At 40.4% G+C, this 24,297-nt stretch overlaps 1 protein-coding gene across 7 annotated transcripts in view; it reads left to right on the forward strand.

Moving 5' to 3' along the window:
* Nucleotides 1–24,297, forward strand: part of shank2b (SH3 and multiple ankyrin repeat domains 2b) — a 312,747-nt gene that overhangs the window by 227,352 nt on the left and 61,098 nt on the right. For all 7 annotated transcript variants that reach the window (XM_025908243.1, XM_019365700.2, XM_025908253.1 and 4 more), the window contains 2 exons: nucleotides 9,892–9,974; nucleotides 12,534–12,658. In XM_025908243.1, the coding sequence (XP_025764028.1) occupies nucleotides 9,892–9,974; nucleotides 12,534–12,658 (208 nt within the window). The remainder of the gene's footprint in view (nucleotides 1–9,891; nucleotides 9,975–12,533; nucleotides 12,659–24,297) is intronic.

Below are 24,297 nucleotides of genomic sequence, written 5' to 3' on the forward strand. Positions count from 1 at the left end.
TTCATGTCTAAACAACTTCTTGCTACTCACTCAATTTCCACTCAACCCCCACAAATTATACATCAAAACGTAGGTATTTTTGCTGGCTTTCAGAAAACGTCACTATAACTGTTGTGGAAGTTACAGATTTTTATCAAATCGCCTCAGACCAACACAAGGTCTGAAAACGCTCCATTGAAAGTCAATGGAGAGTTTGTTCAAAATCACAGCTGGAATTCTCTAATGAGAGGCATTTTCAAATCGTCATATCTCTTTAACAAAGCAAACTTAAGACAAGAGGCTTGTGCCAATTCATCTTCAAACACTGCTGACACTCACAGTGGAAGCAGTTTTTACAATTATCTTACCGTTGAGCCATAAATTACGTTTGTTTGAGGGGTGGAAATCTGTCCTCCTCTCAGTTTTCAAACTCCGAAAATGAAGCCGTTTCTTCTCTCGTCATATCTCCGCGACAGAGGTACAAAGAGCAATGAAAATCGCAGTCAAAGTACACCAAAGTCCGCTGATTCACCCAGTACAAGAATTATGCTGCTAGCCCTCCTAATTTTTGAGTTACACGACGTTTTGTAACTCTAAAAAACGGCGTTTTTCGCCTCTCGCTGCGATCTAATTGTGACTGCTCAAGTCTCTGTTTTTCAGACACCCGCCCCCTTTCCAGGTGGCGCAATCGGTAATGACACGGGTCTGCAGCTCAAAGGTCGTGGGTTCAATTCCACCTTGGTCCACATGTTTTTTTTTTCACTACAAATTTAGACACTATCACAGACCTGTAATTTATATTGCTAATTTATTACAATTCTGCAAAGTTTTATGATTTTAGCAGCTTTTCTAATATGGACCTCAGATTCTTGTTAACGCTCCATGGCAGAAATACATACAAGTACACAGCCTGATGAAGCAGACAGAAGCAGTACCTCTGATTGGTGAATTTGAGCAGAACCAGGTTGTTCTGCCTCTTTTGAGCAAAAATTCTGCTCATTCACCTCTTTTCAGCGCAATGTTCTGCTTCTTTCCCTCTTTTCTGCAGAAATTTTCAGCCCTTTTACCTCTTATCAGCACAGTTCTCAGCAGCTTCTGCTAATTTCAGCAGAATTGTCAGTCTATCCACCTCTTCTTTGTGAGAATGAGTTTGGGTCAGTGAGATGAGTAGCTGCCTTGAGCTCACGAGTGCCAGGTTCGAATCCTGCTCAGGGCGACATTTTTTTTTTTTTTTCACCACCATACAACTTTTTGCAACTTTTCATCTTTTTCAGCTTTTCAGCAGACAGCTTCAGCGTTAAGGCATCCACACAGCATTTTCGCAGGAAATGCAAATTTTTCTAGTTGGAGTTTAAATATGTGTGTGAATGTTGAAGGAAAGCACTTAAAATGTAGAAAATGTGTTTAAATGAGACATGATATATAATGTGCCTTGAGTCCTCGCATAGAAGCACAATAGAAGAACCAGTCAATTTACTATTTAGCAAATTATGTGATAAATATAATTCAAATATATATAATATATTATAATAATAATATATATTATATAAATATAAACATATAATATAATTCAATTCAAAAATTGCCCAGACTTTTTTGTAGAAAGTGCACTTGTCAACCACGTCTGTATAGGTTTCAGAGGTCATAGCTTGTCATACTGACAGTTACAGGCTTAATTAATCTATTATGTGACACTGTCCTTTAAAAAAAGTTCAGGTTAGACTATGAGGACATATTTACATTGTGTTTTGAAAGACAGAGATTTTAGTTTTGGACATATCTGTGTGCCACAACTAAAAAAAATGCTTGTTTAATTAATATTTGAACAAATGCCCACTGACTGGAAATCAATAATCACTACAGGACTCTCACTCATAGTGGTCTATTATAGTTAAACCTATACACTGTACCTGATACCACAAGCACTGCAGCATAAATGAATTATGAATTTTAATTCACTGTTTGCCATTACAGAAGTAACACCTCAGTATAACAAGTAAACTTACTAATAAACAAATTTCATTATTTGCATTTACAGCGTATGGACAAATCTTCAGTGAGCTCTGGATAGAAAACTTCATTTTGTTCTTCAGAGAAAAGCAAAGCCATAGTAGCAAAAATGGAATCAGCATGCAACCGTGTCCTTTCAGCTAAATGAAAAGTTCTGTGTAATGGTACCTGACATCGAATCCCAAGGTTTTTACCATCTTGTCTCCTTTACTCGTCTCTCCTGTCACATCTACTTCAAGACAAGGTTTGTTAGGAATGAAGAAAGATGTACACTCCCATGTTTGTGTTTGTGTGCGAGAGAGAGCCAGACAGAGAAAGAGGGCTTGATATGCTTTGCGGGAACTTTGAACATCAATTTTTTAAACAGTCAATCCTACGGGTGAGCTGAATGTCCTCGCAGAGATGTGGCTCATCCATCGAAGCAGAACATATGCAGTGATATAAACTGCTACGTGGAAACGACCAACAGTATGTATCAAAGATAAAACTATGTCAGTCTGTCCAGGAGGAAAAGATACAGGAGCTGCAGATTCACTGAGGAGTAAAGACAATCAAATTTTTCTGAATTGAACACAAAATAAAATCAATGCATCAATAAGAGATGAATAGTCTGTCATATAATGTGGATGTTATGCTTTAAAGTAGACAGAACTTAAACAGAAACAAAGAAAAACTATTCATTTCATTTCAGTTTTATTTCTATATATTTTAAGATATTTTATATTTTAAAGATGCTTCAGTGTTTTTCATTTATTCTTAAATCTGAAGCACATAATGAGAGCAAATATCACTGATGCTTCTTGTTTTGGTTTTATTATTATTGTTATTTATCAATTATTTTATGAAAAGCAAAGAGTTTCAAATAATTCTAGCTAAAGTGACTGTAACCACTAGACACTAGTTTTAAATTGCTACATAAAGACATGTTGGAATGTCGGTGCTGATAAAGCTGTGAAGGACACAATGACATTTCTCTCATTGCTCTGCTGGATTTCCTCTGGCACGATTTAGTGAACATGCCGATGGATTTTTTTCCCCCAATGTGGGTCAAGGTGAATCATGTCTACACCGCAGTGACGAAGACCAGTTGGGCATGGCAAAGACTGAAGGCCCATGTGACATTTAAGTCCAAGGGAAATCTTAAATGAAACTTTAACCTAAATATCGATGGAGCTTTGACAGCTTTTGTGCTCACTAATGGAACAAACTGTGTCATAACTAATATTTTTCTCTACCTCGACGATTGGCATGTTGCACTTTTTCCCTTTAGTTGGAAGATTGACTTTTCTAAGGCACTCAGTCCTTCTGGGCTTGTTAAAAATTCATATTTGGTTTTTAACTGGCAGAGGGGGCTGATAAATTCCGTATGAGGCAGGAAGAGTTTTCTTGGTCTGTGTGTTTGTGGACAGAAAGAAGGTGCCACACTTCTCAAACTAAGCTGAAGGTAGCACTAAAGCATGACTTGCAGCCTGAATAGTATAATGCAGGTATTCTATAAAACCCTATTAAAACGAAAACATATCAAATGTTAAATCTGAGTCTTTTCTTAAATTTGAATCCATCCATATGTTTTCAATAAGTTACGATCTGAAAGCTTTAAAAACTGGGGGAACAGCTCGCAGCTAATTAGATTATTGGGCAACAGCTCAGTAACATGTTTGGATATAAAAAGAATCCCATCCTAGAAATGATTCACCACTATGTGTAAAATGGTTCAGCAATTAATGGTTCAGTCACACTAGAATAAAAACAATATGGCAACCTCCTTATGTCTAGGAAAAATTCGTACAAGAAATACAGAGACATATGACTATCAAAACTTTACACATAATGTGGCAATTTTTCTATTACAGAAATAATCATTTCAGATCCAAAATATCTAAGGCAGCACATCGAAAAGTTATGAAGTAAATCTAGCAATATACCTAAAACAGGATTTGTAATTTGTAAAACATAAAATGTGGAGGTGAAGAGTAGTCATGGGCATGGAGGGACATTTCAGGTTGTGTCATTGTGTCATCATACCGATCTTTACATCATCAGAGGAGTCCCCTGCACCAAAGAAAGACACAGCGACACTGGCTTTGCAAGTAGTTATTATCAGCAGGTTAAACATGCGACCTTACCGTCTCCGTAGAGCTAGCAGTCTGAACAACAATGACAGCTGGTTGTAAGCTAACATTTTGCCAGCTAATGTCAAACTTTTCCTCTTACAGTATGTAAGTAAGGTATGATTCTCACATCATATGAGTTTTTTTCACTAAGCATCAGAGTTAAACAAAGTTGCATCCACTTCAAAGACACTGGTTAACTGTGGCTAACACTTGCTAACAGTGGCTAACGCTAGCTAATAGCGGCAAAACAGCAGTTTCACCAACAGAAAAGTTTAGCAAATTCTCAAAAACTTGATGTGATTGGTCACCAAACCACCTAAATCACCAAACCATATCGGATTGCTTTACAAACATTACAATGATTTTTTTATTGCTGTATTTCAACATTTTTGATGCCATAATCCACAGGTACTCTCTTCTACTCCATTACTCTTCAAATCGAAAATGTAGACAGACAATCGCTCCTTGCTGATAAAGACTGCAATGGAATTGGAGTGAAAAGAAAGCCAGATGTCAGATGCATCAACTCTTGGCTGTCTAAAATAGAACGCTGATGATGCTGGTGCCCAAAGAGTCAATTTCACAGTCATATGTCACAGATGATAATGCACAAAGTAATGAAATGATGACTAGGAGTACACGCCCACATTTTCTAACCACCATGAGCTTACATCATTTTCTCCAGCAGCCATCAGCCATGTAAGGAAACAGCTTGACTGCTGTGCTCTTTAGCCAGAACTCCAAACCTCAATAAAAAGTTTCATGTATACAGAAGAGCGATATCATAGCATAGCATAGAGAGCCTCTCATGCTGACTATAAATACATCATTGCCTCCCACAGTCCAGACTGAGGCAGCGTTCTCACTGGGGTAAGCCAGCACTTTATCCCATACATCCTGGGGAGCGTGTCGCACACCCGTTATCTCCCACTCTGTTTTGATAAAACAGCCTCAGCCTGATGTCCCCCTCTCATTAACTATCGAATAGGACGACACCCTGTCAGGCCCTTTCCCGTACCCTGCTGTGCTGACCTATTGAAATGTCCACCGTGTAAGATTTAGGTGATCAAGGTGTGATTACCAGTGACCGCCTACTTTAGGCTGAAGGGTGTCTGCGAGTGAGTGAGCAAGTGTAAGGGAATGCTGGGAGATAACCTTCAGTATAAAGTCAGCAGTGCCGGCCTCCTTCCTATCCAGACAGATTGCGTTGCTAAGGGAACTGTTGCTAGGATGGCACTAGCTCCTCTCTCTCCTTCTTTGTTCTCCCTTCTCTCTCCCTCTCTCTTTTCCTTCTCTCTCTCATCTCACATGTCTATTCACTGTAATCCTTGTGCCTAATATAAGCTGAATGATGCACTTTCAACAAACACCTCAGGCTGGAGAAGCAAACTTGGCCTTTTACTTGGACCTCTCCCCAGCCAGTTTCATGGTCAGTTCTGCTTGGCAGCTCAGATGATGCTGATCATTCTCACCACAGCAGGCTCGGCCACGATCACTGCAGGGAATGAGAGGTTGAATGTTGCACGCATATAGAAAAAGAACAAAATAGTTGTAGTTAATATATGCAGAGCTGAGGAGAAGATGTCTGATTAGACCGTTTACTTAAAGGGGTGCCTCTGTATTTGGAGCAATCCTGCTGTTTTTGTGGAGATGTTGCATTGCCTTATAGAGGATTCCTCAAACACAAGTGCAGTGTAACAGCTTAGGTTAGGACGAGCAATCATAGCTGACGCTGATGCTAAACATCGCAGATATAGATATATGCATACCAAACAGCATTTGCAGTATGACTGCACTACACATTTAGCATTGTCATTAATTATCAAAAAGAACAGAGCATTTCAGTAGAATATCAACCTACTAGTACATCATTTGACCACAGCATTAAAACTACATACCTAATATTGTCTGGGTACCTCTTGGACCATCAAAACCTCTCCGAGTTATCGGTTCAGAACGTTTGATGGTTTCCTCTGCACTATCACTTCACAGCAAGAAATATCTGGGTTTGAACCCACTGGTCAGCTTCGGCCTTTCTATGTGGACTTTGCATGTTCTACCTTTTCTGGCTTGGGTTTTCTCCCACAGTCCAAAGACATGTACCTGTTAAATTAATTTGTGATTGTAATTATGCTGTGGATGTGAGAATTTGTGGTTGTCAGTCTCTTTGTAGCCCTGTGGTGAACTGGTGACCTGTCCAGGGCGTATCTGCAAACAAACTGGACTTTGAAGGTCAAGTGTGCAAAGATTTCTCAGCACAACACTGCATAATATCAAGCTGATCAATATAAATCACTTCATCTCTCAGTAGTTTCAATGATGTGGCTGATGAGGGCAGCCTTATGCTACAGAGTCATTTTAAGAAAGGACCATTATTAATCCATGTGTTTATGAAATCAGCCATTTAAGCAAAGTCTGGACTTAACTACAGATTTGTAAGGCTAGATCAACAAAGGAGCCAGAAACAAAAAGGAAGAGAAGGTCCGATATTAAGATAACATTTCTGAAAAAGTTACTTTTTTCACTCAGAGGAGTTGTTGCATGTTAAAAAAAACATTTATATACAATCAATTTTTTTAACATGCAAAAAGGGGAAGGATCCCCCACTTTATGGGTGGGTGAACACGCTTTTAAAATTGTAGTCTCATGCACCTCTGTGTTCAGATTACCACAACCATGGCCTCACTGAGGAGTACTCTAAAGGACAAAGCACATAGCCTATAATACTTCATGCTTGTTTCTTTTAACTTCTATTTCAAGCTATTCAGCTGAAAAGTGAGGAGACTCAGAGCAATTGCAACTTTTTTCTTTTCTTTTTTTTTACAGTGTACATGTACACTCACCAGTCATTTTGTTAGGTACACCTGTTTTGGTCCTTGTTAATGCAAATATATATCAGCCAATCACATGGCAGGAGCCCGGTTCATTTATCCATGTAGACATGGTCAAGATGAACTGCTAAAGTACAAACTGACCATCAGAATTGGGAACAAAGGTGGCTGAAGTGACTGTGATGAACTGGTCTGAGTATTTCAGAATCTGCTGCTCATCTACTTGGATCCACACAAACATCTCAAAGTTGTCTAGAAAAGAAAAAACATCCACTGAGCAGTAGTTCTCTTAGTGAGTATGGTGTGTTGATGTTAGAGGTTAGAATGGCTCGTTCTACAAAGATAACGAGACAAAAGCAACTCAAATAACCACAAGGGAGCATTAATTAAAGCCTACAGCCTACCCGAGTATTGATGCTGACCATGTCCATCCCATCATGACCACAGTGCACCCATCTTCTGATGGCTGCTTCCAACAGGAGATTATCACAAAGCTCATATCATTTCAAACTAGTTTCTGGAACCAGTTTGAAATTCTTGACAATGAGAGATTTCTGTCATGTATGTGGAGCCAAATCTGCAGCAACTGGGAGGGTCGGTGGATCGATTCCCCGGCTATTCTAGTCTGAATGTTGAGGCAAAATGCAAAATCAACAATTGCTGTGATTTGGTGCTTTATAACAAAAATTAAGTTGAACTGAATTTAAAAAATTGCTCAGTTAGGGTAGGAAAGGACTATAATAATACTTGCTTTGCAAATTCTATAGGCCTACTAAAATGTAGTCAGTGAACATAACTGCAGTTTCTTCAGATTTGGGTTATTCTGCAGTGATCTGAACTTTTCCCTTTTATCATAGGAGAGTATATGAAACTAATTTGATCTAATAATACAACAAAAATCAAAACACACTGACATCAGAAAAGGCTAAGATAACAGGATTTAGGGGGAATCTTCTTATATTTAATTTTACGTTTTGTTCATCATTTGCAATCCAGATAATAAGTTTTTGTTTTGAACAAAAAATGTTGAATAAATGCTATTTTATGATCTGTTTTCTTGGCTGATTCCGTATGGGGATAGTTCAGGCAATCAACAATAACTGGCCCTCAGACCAGTTTAATACACCACTTGAAAAAAGAAAGAAAAAATAAACAAAGAGCTTTTTATTCATAAATGTCAATGGAAATAACTATACTGACAAATGAGTACGTAGTGCCGTTTAGCCTAATATTCCACTTATGTGCACCAACAGATCCTTTCCCTTATGAATTACACCTGGGTCTTTAGTGACCAGTAAACAACATCAGGCATTATACACCAGACTCTGATGATTTTGCGAAGATATTGCATCAAAACATTAATTCTTAATGTATTTATTAATGCGCTAGCTTAAACAGGCTTAATATTATCCCAGACCTTTCTTCACTCACTTGATGTACAGCGCTGTGAAAAAGTATTTATGCCTTCTGAAGGCATAAATACTGGAGTTTCTATTTTTTGCATACACATTAAACAAATTTTAATATTAGACAAAGCTGACCTGAGTATCGGCAAAATGTAGTTTCTGAATGAGGATTTCAGTTTCACTAACCACACTCAGGTCTGATTACTGCCAGACCTGTCGACTGAAGAAATCACTTAAATAAAAGATCTCAAAAAGCAACACATCGTGCAAAGATTTAAAGAAACAATGCAGATGAGAAACAAAGTAACTGACATTTATTTTCTGGAAATGGTTACAAAGTAATTTCTAAAGCTTTAAGACCAACAAACCACAGGGAGGGCATCTATGGAGAAAACCTGGAACAGGAGTGGCCAAAGTGCATTCAGGAGGTCAAGAAAAAACCCAAAACATCATCGAATGAACTTCACGTCTCACTTGTTTCAGTGAAGTCAGTGAAAGATAAGAAAGACACTGGGCAAAAATGGCATTCATGGTTTATACCCGTGGCCAGAAAGAACACAAAGGCACTAAAACAATAAATAAAACTTAATGATTTTTGAATAGTCCCATCACATCTCGGGGCAAATCCTTTTCCCCAGGACTGTACCACTAACTCAGACTGACTTCATACAAAGATCTGAGCAGCTCTTAGACAAATAACTTCCAAACAAACAAACATTCAACTTTATTCATTCCGTCATCAGTGTTTGTTACTGCTCTGATTATAAGGTCTCCCCTGAAGATGTTTTTTTTTTAAATTAAGATGTGATTCTAATAAAGTGCTGTATGAAACTGATCCGATCCTGGACCTCCGCTGGGTTATCAATCAGTGAGTCCGCCGTCACCGCCTCACTGCTGCTGCCCCCCTTCCTCCCCACCAACCTGTCGGGTGCAGCGCGCAGCACACCTAGACATCTCTCCGTCCACGGCGTGGCTCCCTCCCTCCCTCTCTTGCTTTCTCTCCCTCCACCTCCCAACTGGCAGCTCCAGCCTTCCTTCCCGCCTTATGATGAGCCGTTAGAGGCTATCACCACCAGCCTGATGTCGCGTCTCCTCGGCGGCTCAGCAGTCCCGCACGCCGGGTCAGAGCGTCCTCCTTCTCCTCCTCCTCCTGCGCAACGGGAGCAGCAGCGGAGGTAACCGCGCCATCGACCAGGAGAAGCGGGCAGGGAGCGACTGCGGCGGGGAGAGGGCGGGGAGGCGCTTCTCGTGCGTCGTCTACCCCCGGTTTGTGTTTCTGCTGGTTTTTTCTCGGAGATGATGTCGCCGGGCTCCCGGGGCCGCTGTCATACCGTTTGATAGAGACAGAGGCCGACAAGAGGAGGAGGAGGAGGGGGAGGAGGAGGCAGCGGTGGTGGTGGTGGTGGGGTGGGGTCAGGGTTGCCCTGCCCTGCCCTGGCCGGACTAGCGCTCCACCAGCAGTATGAACCTCCACTCGGGCAGGGCGTCCGTGGCCATGCTGCGGATGATGGGTTGTGCTAACGGGCGCTCTGCTCGGCATCTCCTCCACAGTGACTGCGTGGTGGACGAGAAGACGGTGGTGCTGCAGAAGAAGGAGAATGAGGGATTTGGCTTCGTCCTGCGTGGGGCAAAAGGTAGGAGCATTTATCGACTTAGCTACTTTTTGTGATTGTTGTTTGGATCTGTTCTCTCTTTCTCCCCATCCGTCATCCTTCCTTATAAACAAGCGTCATCAACACTGACATGCCTCATGAAACTATTCACAAATATATGTCAATTTGCATTGAAATTTCAAGTTTAAGCCTTCTCACTCAGAGGCGTGTGTGTCTGTGTGACACTACAAAAACATGCAGATAAGTTCCACTAGAAATATACTTATAGAAACTTTAATGCACATAAGGAGTGATTGCACTCCAGCAATCATTTGATTGCACATAAATCTGCCTACATTTTAATGTCTTCTCATGCATGCTGCAGAGTTCTATGAACATCTGTAACAACATCTGTAACAACATCAGACTGAAGGCCCTTTTTATTCTTTTTTTGGTTAAATAAGTCTGCGTGTAGCTGTCTTTGTTGTGTCCGCCATCCTTCACCTCTTTCCACCACACCAGGAGTTGTTGTGATAAGAGTGGCCTACCCATGCAGTTTGCTGTTTCACCAGGCCGTAAGATTGGCACTAAAAATAGCCAGTTTGAGCTGCTGCATCGGTTTCTATGACGATTCTCGCCATGTCATAATCCACGTTTGCATTCCACAACTGTGCGCCGCTGTTCCATTGGTCTACACCATGGTTACTGTCGAGAGGTAAATTTAGTATGTTCATGTTTTTTTTAAGGCACATACAGAGAGAGGGGGAGAAAAAAGAGAGGGACTGACATGAAGGGAGAGGAAAGAGGGATTTGGCTTGAAAAACAAGAGGAATGTTCTAGTCATCCTAACACACACTGCTATCACCCCGGGGGAACTGACCCAGCCGAGCTTATCCTGCACTGCACGGGGTGAACAGACATACACGAACTCACAAACATGCGCCGATGCTCGAGCTGTCACATAAGCTCACATCCTCTTTTGTGGTCTGCAGTTCAGCCTCTCTCTTCTCTCTCCCTTGCTCTCGCTGTCTCTCGTCCTCCTCTGTCACTGTGTCACACACAGACAGACACCTAAAGAAACACAGTCATCACAATCATGCAAATCCCCTCATAAGTGCTGTGCTGGGTGAGTTATAGGAAACGTCACCGCTGCTTTCTCTCAGTCCAGTATTTTCCAACCTCCCTTCCCGCCACAGAGGGAGGGTGTGCCGCGGCTGTGTGTGATGAAAGTGATAGTAGAGTACAGGATAGATGGTAAACTTTTCTTAAAATGAGGGATGCATTTTTTGCCACTTTATTCCTGAGAAACAAAGAATTTTACGAATTTGCTTTATTATTAAAATTAATGAACAAGTCTTGCTCACACAGAGACTTGACATGGGGAGTATGGCCAGAGTATATTAATAGTAGTATATGTTGTGCTTTATGTTGCTTTCTTATCATAAGCCTGAGAGAATGACACAAAAGCTTTAGCACTGAATAATCTCCTTATTCGTACTTTGTTCAGCCACTACTAACCATCTAGCTTCCTGACTCCTGCTTCCCTACCGGCAGGCTGACCGAGTCGCTATTGTGCTGGTCCTTGATGTCGTTCACCTGCCTTTCAAGAACGTTTCTCGCCCCCCTCCACTGCTATGGACTGCAGCCGGTGATAATAATCGAGGTCACAGCAGACCTCCAGGGCAGAGCAAGAACTGCTCCTGAGCTTTGCAGTGAAATGGAGAGTCATTTTAAGCAGAACTGTTGCAGCCGGTAAAAGTGGTTCACATGCTACTATGCTGAGCTCAAGCAGGCTGCAATGCAGGACAAATACCTACATGCAAGGCAGTTTTTCCTTTCCACTGTCGCCAGGTGCTAGCTCATAGGGCGGGTCATCTGATTGTTATTGTAGGGTCTTTACCTCACAGTGTAAGGTTGTTATGTACTGTTGTTATGATTTGTCACTGTATAAATAAACCTGAACTGAGTTAATTCTCTGGGTAAAACTGTCAGTTTTGCTGCTTCATGGTCTTAAACCAATTTAAAATCGTTAGCTGACATGTGCAAACCCGTTTGTAATGAATATGTAAAAAGCTAAGAATCTGGGTCCAGCTCATGGTAGCCAGGAAGTAACTTTAGGCACACGTGAATGTTGGATGAAGCTAAAATCCCCCTTTTAATTCTGCCATGGGAGCATTCATGCTTTAATCATACCAATTATTGCTAACCCTCTAGTCAAACCATGACAGTATTAACAGGCCAAATTAAACACTCTGATAGACTGTGTGGTTGTTCATTTGCTGCTGTGAGATGCAGAGGGTGTGTATTTTGTAGCTTGCAGAACCAAATGTAACAAATACTTCTCTGGTTCATGATCAGTGTTAACCAGCTACACTATTAAAAAACACTATTTAAATGTTTTACAGGTTTTTATACTACGCTAGAATTAATCTGCACATGCACAGAGAATTAACTGACATTTTAAAGTTTGTACAGGTTTTACGTCTTAGATTCATTGTGTTAAATTATACCTGTTTGTTTAGATCTTGTCCCTTTTTAAAACTGCTTTCTTGCATTGTGTCTTATTTTATGGGACCACGCTCTTCTCTCTTTGATGTCCAGCGGATACACCCATTGAGGAGTTTACTCCCACACCTGCCTTTCCAGCGTTGCAGTACCTGGAGTCTGTGGATGAGGGAGGAGTGGCATGGCAAGCAGGACTTAGGACGGGGGATTTCCTCATCGAAGTAAGAGCTGCTGCAATTATTAAATCATTTTGCTGTTCTCTGCATATGCAAGTCAGTGACCGAGCGTTGGTCAGACACATTACGAGAGCAGAAGTTTCTGGACGAGTTTCATAAAACTGGAGTTTTGCTTAGTAACGCTGGTTGAAAATATTGGTTTTGTTGTGTGGTTTTTGGTGGATTTTACCTCAGTGCTCCTGGTTACTTGTCATGTTGGCAGTGATGATACTCTTCTTATAGAAGGGTTTGCGTACACTCAGAGCTCGCTGTGTTTATGACTGAATAAGCAAAGTGTGTACAGCATGTGCTGCATTCATCTTTTTGTCCCCTCATTTGCCTGGGCTTATTCAGCAAACTCTTCTGAATGAAAATTTGGCTTGATCGTGCAGACTTTTTCAATAAGACCTCACTCTGTTTGAAAGTGTTTGGGAGCCACTTTACTGTGAAATCATCAGTTTGCATGCAATTAGACCGACAGCTGACTCCTGCCACTTTTGATTGGGATGGTGACTTGTGGATGGAGTGAAACATTTTGTCGTCTGGTGAGTGTAGACATTGTCATGGGAATAACAGAGCACTGAGTGAGTCTTAAGGCCTGTCCTTCCTGTTTATTGCCACTGAGCCACGCCTGAATAGTTGACACGGGACTGATGCTAGCATGTGAATCCATAGCATGTTTGGTTTGTGCAATCCTTAATGAAATATATAAATATACAGACAACATTAACTGCATGTATCAGTGTAGAAGTGAGACCAGCACTGTTGCTTGAAGCAGCCAGCACAGACGTTCATGTGTTGGGTCTTTTTTTGTTGGGATTTGTTTGGAAACAATATTTCGAATTGTTACACTGTTTAAGTTTTTTCTCCCATGTCTGTGGTGCAAGTCAGCAGCTGTACGATGCATCATTATATTCCTACACTTGGGGTTGTAACAGATGCAGAGGGACACAGAGAGTATATTTGGCCTGATAAAGAGCCTAGTGCATGATGTATAACATGAAACAGTATCTATTAGAGCAGGGCGATATGGCCAAAAATATTTATCACGATATATATTTGAAAATTTGCGATAATGATATAACTGACGATATAATTGATGCGAAACAAAATACAACTCCACAACTTTACTAGCGCAAAAAAACACCATCCATTTATTTTCACTTAAACAAGCAGCTGTTTTTTTATGTGCATTAAAGCTATATAAAAACTTAACAGTGCAAATGCAAATTCCTTGCTAAAGGTTTAACCAAAAGGCATTTCCAGTAGAAATGGGCTGACATATCCTGAGCATAACCATGTATAATATCCACTGAAGTTAAAAAGAGGTGCTTTGCAACATTATACTGCAGTGCGCCAAATAAAAAAGTCAAATACATATTTTTCGGACCATAAGGTGCACAGGATTATAAGACACATTAAGCGAAACAAAGCAGTCAGATAAATCAAACTTTATTCAACTCATTCTTCTTGCTTCCTCCACTTCTGTACCATTGATTCATTAATGCTGTATTCTATCACAGCTGCTCTATTCCCATATTGTTGCAGTATATTAATGACTAACCTCGTATTGTGGATGGATTATCTCAGTTGTTCTCCTGACTGAAGTTTGGTCCGTTTACAGCATCCTGCTATGCGATTGCACTTGTCTCTAACCATCAGGAAACTTCTCGTTAACTTTTATTGAGTGGAAAAGTGTTAGCGTTCATCCTCCAGCTTCACTGTTTATGTTATGCTAACATAGCTGTGTCGCTAGCGATCACATAGCACATCATTATAAACCAGCTAGCCCAACTTCAGTAACCTTACAAACGTCACTGCTGTGTAGCTTTCTGTCCTCGTTTGTGTTGGAAGTGATAGCAGAGCTGTACGTTTGAATTTTTTCAGAAATCTCTCAGTCAGAATATGCTATATCATGCTTAGGTAACTAGCGAAACTAGCGAGCTAACTTCCGCTAGCTTCCTGCTAACTTCTAACTCCGTTAAATGTAATAAATTCTGTTTTCATGGGTGCCTGGATCTTAAACTTCATAGTTACACCTGGTAAAGCAGCAACGCTGATCATTTTATTAAAGATGAAAGAATTTAGACCGTTTTTAACTCTTAGTGATGCTGCAGTGTTTGTTTGACTTTGGGACCTGAAAAGGAGGGAGTTTAGGACCCAGATTACTCCCAGGTTTACGAGCACCTTAGTCTGACAAATACGGCAATAACAACGGCCACTTGCATGTTCTACAAAAAACTGTGCTTTGTTGTGTATCTGACGGACAAACACCAAACCAGTTCCACATCACTGAAGTGGCACCATTTTTACAAACTAATTCTGGTTCATCCGTTTCACTCAACAATCGGCCATGTGCGTATGAAAACAAAGGCACTGCGCATGCGCATTTGACCCATATTCTATCGCGATATTTCATTTTCCTATCGTTGCCAAACATTATACCGGTATTACCGTGAACGGTATAATATGGCCCAGCCCTAGTATCTATTTGTCCTCCATAAGGTGTGATATTACTGCGAGTTGTCAGAGCATTTTCTACTAGGTTTGCTCACTAGTAGAGAAATTAAAACCAGCTTCATTTTTATGGCGAGTGACAGAATATCAACCAGAAAAATAAGACACATGAAGGTTATAACATGATTTGCATGTCACTGAGTAAAATATTTGTTCTCAAGCAAAACATGACTTAGTACTTGGTGGAGAAAACCTTGTTGGTGAGCACAGATGTAAGAAGTTTCTTGTAATTAGTCACCAAGTTTGCACACATCAGGACAGATTTTAGCCTCATTGGCCAAATTGTCTATTGGCCTCTGTCTTAGCAGACAAACAGCCCCAAAGCATGATGTTTCCACCTCCACACTTGACTGTGGGGACGGTGTTCATTGATGCCAAAGAAGTCAATTTTGGTTTCATTTGACCAGCTGACCTCAGGTCATTAACAAGCTGCTCCCGTTTAGAGTTGGTCTGATCCACCACCGTGCTCATGATCATTCTCACTCCATAAGGCAAGATCTTGCAGACCGATGCTCAGTCTATATTTTTCCATTTCTATATAATCACACTAACAGTTTTGACCTTTCAAGACCCTATAATAATACAACATAGAAAACCCCAACAATCACATGACCCCCTTTGACTCTGGTGACAGTGGGAAGGAAGAACTCTCTTTTAAAAGGAAACCAACTCCAGCAGAACCAGGCTCAGGGAATTCAATTTTGGGTTTAATATGGACCCAATGAAGAGAAGCCAGTTTAGGAGAAATATGCTCTCTCTCTCAGTACTTTAATTAAAGCATTCAGGGAGTTTTTACAACATCCTGATAATAATGAATTACCACAATGAGCATAGAAGTAATAAATGCATGAACTAGTTTTTCAGCATCACTCTGAGACAGGATATTTCTAATTTTAGAGATGTTGCTCAAATGAAAGAAAGCATTCCTACATATTTGCTTAATATGTGCATTGCAGGACATATCCTGGTCAGAAAGGACTCCAAGATTCCTCACAGTGTTACAGTAGGCCAAGGTCAAGCCTGAAAATTAGAGGTCATTGAGGTCTTTATGCCTTTAAGACATTCCTGCCTAATTGGTGTGTGTTATCTATGCTGTAAACGGACCAAACTTCAGTCAGGAGAACAACTGAGATAATCCATCCACAATACGAGGTTAGTCATTAATATACTGCAACAACATGGGAATAGAGCAGCTGTGATAGAATACAGCATTAATGAATCAATGGTACAGAAGTGGAGGAAGCAAGAAGAATGAGTTGAATAAAGTTTGATTTATCTGACTGCACCTTATGGTCCGAAAAATACGTATTTGACTTTTTTATTTGGCACACTGCAGTTTAATGTTGCAAAGCACCTCTTTTTAACTTCAGTGGATATTATACATGGTTATGCTCAGGATATGTCAGCCCATTTCTACTGGAAATGCCTTTTGGTTAAACTTTCAGCAAGGAATTTGCATTTGCACTGTTAAATTTTTATATAGCTTTAATGCACATAAACATAAACAGCTGCTTGTTTAAGTGAAAATAAATGGATGGGGTTTTTTTGCGCTAGTAAAGTTGTGGAGTTGTATTTTGTCTCGCATCAATTATATTGTCAGTTATATCATTATCTCAAATTTTCATATATATATCGTGATAAATATTTTTGGCCATGTCGCCCTGCTCTACTGCTCACTAAGCTTTTTGCTGATGGTCTTGTAGCCCATTCCAGCCTGGTGCAGGTCTACACTCTTATCTCTGATGTCCTTTGACAGCTCTTTGGTGTTGCCCAAGGTGGTTGAGAGATTGGAATGGAAGAAATTGCAACTGTGGATAGCTGTGCTTTATAGGCATAACAAGTGGAGAACAGGAGTGTCTGTAATTGATAAACTGATTCATTTCTTTGTGAAAAAACTTAGATCTATTTCCTCCACTCTAATGCGCTGTCAGAAAATCATGGCATGCAGTAACTTGTGCTGTTTGTGCTAATAACTGTAAAGTTGTAAAATTAAATTGGTGAACATCGTGCTGAGACATGCTAGCATGTTGTAATGCATGTTGCACATCTGTGTTGTGTATTAACAGCTGAGAGGAGCTCTGCTGTTACAGTTCACAACAGTAAAGACAGATGAGGATGAAGAAAAGAGAGCAGAGATGCCTCCAACTGACTTCTGACCAACAACAGTAACTGTGTCTGCTGTTTGGAAGTTTTTCACTTTAAAAAAAATAAGATTGATTTTGCTTCATTTACGCTTGTGCAGCTTCAATGTTCTGGCTCAGGAATATCGGACACACATAGCTACAGGGAACAAAGTGAGCCAAAGGTAAACATTACTCGAGGCTGACAGATGTTTTTACCTCTAGGAGAAATAATTTGAAGAAGAATTTGAAGAATGCATCACACTGGACATTGTCTTAAAGCCAGATTTGACAGCTCTGCTTCTCTGGAAACATTAATACTGATGACATGAAGACATGTTGAATAGCAGTTTGCAAAGGACTGACTGCAAAATATTGTGTTTTTATTAATACAACTATGTTTTTTTTAATATATGTATATACATATATATGTATATACATATATATGTATATACATATATATACATATACAAATTCTGGTCTTATCACTCAGCTCCAGCTTATTCTGATTTTTAAGCAGTCTGAAATTTATATATTTATATGTTATATTTGTAACAAGGTTTGTTGTTGTGGCTGTAATTGTGCTGATTGATAACTTCGACCCCGCTGTTTGATTTGCTGCCTAGTAACAGATATTAAACTGTTGCTAAGTGAATTCAATGAAAGTGGTAAAATGTCATCTATTGGTTGATTTGTTTTGTACCTGACAGATTTAGTTGAAACATTTTCAGAGAAATCTAAAATCAGGAGACTCCGTCTCACTTTACTCATCATGGTTTCTGTGTAATCTGCACAAATGACACTGTGTTGTGTAAGCAGCTACAGTATCTGATCTCTTGGGGTTATCATCCACTAGTAAGGATTTGTATTTATCAAAATGACTTGGAATAATCTTTAGTGCTGCTGGGTGTTTCACTAATGTGAGCAAGGCTCCTCACCGAAATGCTTCAGAGTCATTATGGATTTCTGACATACTAGTGCAAATCTCATACTCTGAATACTACTGTAGAAATCTGAGCTTGTACGTATCACAAATCACATCAGAGTGGCACATCTTCTATTTTGAGCGAGCTTTTTTTATTCCGTTTTTTTACGACTCCATAACGGCCGTTTGTCTGTAAGCAGCACGGCACTGGGGATTGCTTTATTCTGCGTTTCTGCTAAATGGAGCATCAAATGAGGAGAGCAGACTCTCTGTGTCTGAAGCTCAATGTGACTTCAGCTCAGTCTCCACTTATCTGTTATTAGTTTTATCTCCAAATGTTCTTGCGACCTCTTTAATCATCTCATCAGTCTGTTTCAGAAGGTCCAAAGTCAAAGCTGCCGACGTGTCAGCAGCATCAGTGTCTTTACAAAATGCGTCAGCGGGCTTGAAAATGTTTGACACGTTCACAGCTGTACAGCCTCTAGCTAGTTAGCCAACCACAGCTCATATTCTATAATGAGCGTGTGCAAAATATTACCGCACTGATTCCAGTCACTGTTTTACTGTTTTGCTGTTTTAGTGTGGCACTGCCATCTCCAACCCACAGCCCTTAAATCATGTTTATTTGCACAATGAAGCACAAGACTGTCTTATTCCCAGAAACATACTTCACAAAATTCAGGTTCATGTTTGCTACTGTGTGGCATCTTTTTAAGAACACTGTGTTTGGGAGTTCGGAGGAAAGTTGATGATGTTCTGACAGATAGATATTATCCCAATCTTTCTTGATTGCTCAGCACTTTGATGTCTCCCATTTTCATATGTTTTGTTTCATAATGACAATTTAGTACAGAGGCATGCTCTTTATATGCAAAGAATTTTGTGTGGCGCTGAAATATACTTTATAAATAAAGCCATTTTCCGAAAAGGAGGTGGTGGTGTTGTTAAAATGGAAATAAACTGGGATATATGTGATTAAAAGCTAACGGGCAAATGGGCTGTCTTGTAGCAGTTATGACATAGTGGTGATGCAGTTACCATGGTATCCTGTTGGCTGTTGTATCTAATCCCATTACAGTCCCAACAGATGACCAGCAATATTGAGCTGCTAAACAGATTTCCAGTGAAGGGATGTCTCTGGCATGTTTGCCTGACAGGTGAACTCTCCATGCTCACATTTCTGCTACATGTGAGGGAGGAAAGTCATGAAGCATTGGGGCTGTGAAACCACTTTTCTGTCTTTAAACACATTTTTAGTGGAATTCTCTCGAGGATGGTGCCTGTTGATTTTAAATTCATGGGTTGAATGACAGTAGCAGTGACTCAGGCATGCAAAGATGGAAAAACAGAAGAATGTGTTAAAGTAGTAACAACAGGCTTTTGTATGTGGACACTGTGGGCTGATGCCTTTTTTATTATCCTGCAGTTTATTTTCCAAATACCTGGCCATTGCTTTCGATACTAAATTCAATTCTTGCTTACGCAAGAATGCACAAGTGTGCTGTTTCTGTCTACCCCACATTAGCAGAATACATATCCTCTTGTAGGCATGATTTAAGGCTTGGCTGAGCATCAATCTTTTATTGCCGTTAGCAGCCTGGCATGATGATGCTTGCGTGCATTTTGTGCACTTGTACACAAACACTCAAGTCATCTGTCTAAATGTGTTTAAGTGGGTACTTGTCGTAGTCCCCATCAATAACTGCGATGCTTCAGCTGTCTGCACTTCATGTCAGTGCAGCTAGTTGACTTTGTCTGAGTGAGAGAGAGAAAATGAGGGAAACCTTAATTCAAAGCAAAGGAAGGTGAGGGATGTTTGCTGCAATTAAGGGCAGATTTACTAATAGTTTGCACCAGTGCAGAACCCTGTTCTACTGTTACAAAGACTAAAGACTGGATTTTCTAAAGCACTACAGTGCATATGTATTTGTAGGAGTTGCTCGTTCCGTAGTCAGGGCAAGCAGGGCATTTGTTTTGGGAATAGTATTCCTGCTTTTTGCAGATGACTTGGTTCTGTTGACTTCAAGAAAACATAGTCTTCAACAGCAAGCTGATGTTTGAAGTTTTCCAGTTATACGACAAGTTGCGAGGATGAGTGCCTGAAGCCATGGTTGCTGGAAAATGGTAGATTGCTCTTTCTGGCTTTGGGAGAGTCATTGCCACAAGTGAAAGAGTTAGGTAGCTCATCTTTTTCACAAGTGATGGGAAGGTGGAGTGTGAGATGAACTGAGCGGCTTCAGCAGTAATGCAAGGTGAGCCAGAAGGCAAAGCTTTACCACTAAATCCATATTCCAATCTCGACCTATGGTCTTTAGCTCTAGGTAAGTGACAGAAAGAGTGAAGTAGTAGGTACAAGCGGGCGAAATGAGTTTACTCCATAGGGTAGCTAGGCTCAGCCATAATCCTAGATTACGGTCTGTTGCAGACATGGACAGCTGGAGGCATTGTGGCTGAATAGTCATTCGTGTTCTTAGAAGTCTATTTAAAGTCTGCTGCCTAGGGTACATGTATAGCTGCTGTATTGTAATTTAAAGGCTACCGGACCAGTAACAAAAAATGCAGATGCAGCATGCAGACATCTGTATGGACTCTCCCACTTACTCCCTGTCCGGTAATGTGAATGGAAATGGAAAAGCCCTTAGAAATAGAATGACAAGCCCAGTCATCCAGAGGGAGTCGGGAGCTGGGAGGAGACTCCCTCTGTAGGAAAGGAGCCAGGCGAAAGGCATCTGATCAGGGCGCCTCCTGCTGAAGATTTTCTGGGGATACTCAGCTGGGGGGAGACCCCACGTCGGGCCAGAAACTTGCTCAAGAGATTATATATCTCTTGTGGCCAGAATAGTACCTCAGGATTCTCCATGAGGAGGATCAGGTGACCCTGAATCCACCCTTAGTTATGCTGCAATAGGCATAGGCTGCTGGGGGATTCCCATGAGTATTTCTTCTTCATGTGTTAATAGACCTCTCTGCATTGAATCGTACCTGTTATTAACCTCTGTCTCTCTTCCACAGCATGTCTTTATCCTGTTTTCCTTCTCTCACCCCAACCGGTCGCAGCAGATGGCCCCGCCCCTCCCTGAGCCTGGTTCTGCCGGAGGTTTCTTCCTGTTAAAAGGGAGTTTTTCCTTCCCACTGTTGCCAAAGTGCTTGCTCATAGGGGGTCATATGATTATTTGGTTTTTTGTCTGTATGTATTATTGTAGGTTCTACCTTACAATATAAAGCGCCTTAGGGTGACTGTTGTTGTGATTTGGCACTTGAAATTTAACTGAAGTGAATTTTCTGTAACATCTCTTTCCCAAAGCAAAGGTTTGAGGGCTAATGTTTTGAAACAGTGGAACATATCCTGTGAGTGTCCATTTTAAAAATCTTTGCTTCAGCCTTCAGAGCTAACTGTATAGGGGTGAACATAAACTACATAAACTAAAAACAGGAGATTGGGGGAAGTTCTATTTTTATAGAGCAGCAAACAATTTTTCCATGATAGTTGATCTTCTGAATCTGTGAGTTGCCATTTCCTCTTCAGCTTAAGAGTTATCTGCTTTAAGGTACGTGTTTGAGAGTTATACCAGGGAGACAAGTACTTCTGAACTGAGGCTTTCTTTTTCACAGTAGGTACAGTATCCAGATTTAAGAAGTCAAATTATTAACAAGATAAATATGGCAAATAGAACAAGTAATGAGGGATAATTATGTTAGAATGGCCAGGATGCTCTTGGGCGTTACAGTTAAACTATCCTTGAAAGTAAGTTTCTCACAGATTTACAGAGCACAGCCCCATGAATGTTAAAAATATCAACAAAAATGCTCCTGGTCATGAACCTGACCTAATACCTTCAGACCAGGCTTAAATGTGATGGGCAAAGCCTGCTGCTTAGTCTCTGGGTCTTGTCATCATTTCTGATGCTTCATGTGACTTTTGGGTCAGTTTGAAGACGGTGAAATTTCCTGTCCACAATCTTAAGGTCTATGATGAAATTGATGGTTGGCAAGTAGACAAAGCAGGATCTCAAGGGAGCGTTCCAAACCTAATGGAGGTTTTTGGAGCCATGTAGCACACACAGTGGACGTTTACTGTGAAATACTTACCAGCCAAAGTTCAGCTTTTTCATCACAACACTTTAGGTTGTACATTGAAGTTTAGCCATGAGATGCATCTGTCTTCTTAAACTGAAACTATCAAAAACTGCCAGAGTCTGTTGGATTTAAATAGGATTTAAATTCTAAGTGCATTTCCTAATTACCTAATGCTGAGTTCTGTGGAAGCACATTTAAAAAAAGAGGGAAAGTGTATGATTAAAGAATTTAACTTGTTTTTCTAGTCTTTCATACAGTTTAGGACTTTGCAATAATGATAATGATATTTCCTAATGATTATCATCGTATTTTATGGGAACATTCAGTTTCAAGTGTCTTCTCTTTTGGTCAGAAAATCTCCATCACAAGGTTCCTGTTTTTTTTATTTAAATCCATGACACAGCTTGAGAGGTTTTAACTCCATTTGCTTTGGTTATAGAAAAGAGTTCTCACTTCAAGCCACCCAGTGTGGGGAAGTGGTGAAGTAAGTGACCCAGCTCTCTTGTTTCAAACCATCCTGTCTGCAGCATATGTAGAAAAGTACACTCTCTGTTGAACAGATGGTTGTGCAGAGTCAAGCATATATATCAGAATTCTTTCTATCTAAAAATTTGTATTAGTATTGGCCACAGTGTGGCTCTAGTATACTTGTATTAGTTTGCTATTACATGATACAGTGAGCTTTAAATTGCAGTTTTTGATGTTGGCAATTCATTCGTGGACAGTAACTTATCAAAGAAAAGTATTTTTTGGAGACATGTAATAAATTATTGGGAATTTGCACGTGTATTTATGAAATAAGCACATTAGAGACTTTCTTGCACAACATAATTTATGTAAAGTTCTCTCCACCCTGTAGATTTCTGCCTTCTGTTTGTTCCTCTGTGTCAGTAATTGTGTGTATACAGTGGAGGTAAATTAGGTAAAGTATTTATAAGCTTATATAAGACAACTCTGAGCCAAGGGAAGGTCTGTATGACCAGCGTAACATGCAAATGCATGTGACTTCCTGTACCTCCAGGTGTGTGTGTGTGTGTGTGTGCGTGCACACTTGTCCTGTCAGAGCCCTGCCTCTGCATCTCAGAGGACTGCAGCACAGCACACAACTGTCAGTTGTTCAGTGAACTAGCACAGGCAGTCCTCACCATTTCTTCCTCTTAAAAAACGGAGGGCTTCTTCATTGCCGTGCAGCAGGCATTCTCACTGAGTTTATCTCGAATAGAAATCTCATAACCCAGCTACCCTCGCAGAGGCTTTGGTTTCTGGAAAATCAAAGCTTGATTGTTTATGTTTCTGGGGATAACATTAAAGTAGGTGAAGTATAACCTGAGTCACAGCAGCAGAGATTCGAGTGTTCGTCCCTGTTTGTGCATTGCTATTTTACAAGTTCTACTTTTACATGTGGAATGGTCAAAAATATACAGATTTATAGAATTTTGCATTTCCTTATAAATCAAAGTGGTAAATCAAGCAGGACCTGACGTTCAGCCGAACTGCAGTCTTGATAGATCAGCTGATCTCGGTGCCATCTTGATACTTTTCACTCATCCAACTGGACAGTTGTACATTCAGTCTGCTATTTCAGCTGCTTAAGCCTGGCCACAGTTACTGAACTTCTGCAAGCCACTACTACCTATAGTCAGCCCATCTCCACCCTTCATGTTGTATCTAACTTAATAGTGTATCTATTGTCTGGTGTTTTGTTGCTGCTTGCCTCATAATAAAGGCACCCTAAAAAATATAGTTTATTGCATTCATCCATCCATTCTCTTCTGGTTATTCTTATCAGGGTCACAGTGGGGTTAGGTGGGGGGGCTGGAGCCTATTCCAGCTACCATAGGGTGAGAGGTGGGGTTCACCCTGGACAGGTCGCCAGTCAGACGTAGGGCTAATGCAGAGAGATAGAAAACCATTCACACCTATGGGCACTGTAGAATCAACAATTAACCTAACTAACTGCATGTCGTTGGACTGTGTGAGAAAGCCAGAGTACCCAGAGAGAACCC

Source organism: Oreochromis niloticus, linkage group LG1 (genome assembly GCF_001858045.2).
Source record: "Oreochromis niloticus isolate F11D_XX linkage group LG1, O_niloticus_UMD_NMBU, whole genome shotgun sequence".
Classification (NCBI taxonomy): Eukaryota; Metazoa; Chordata; class Actinopteri; order Cichliformes; family Cichlidae; genus Oreochromis; species Oreochromis niloticus.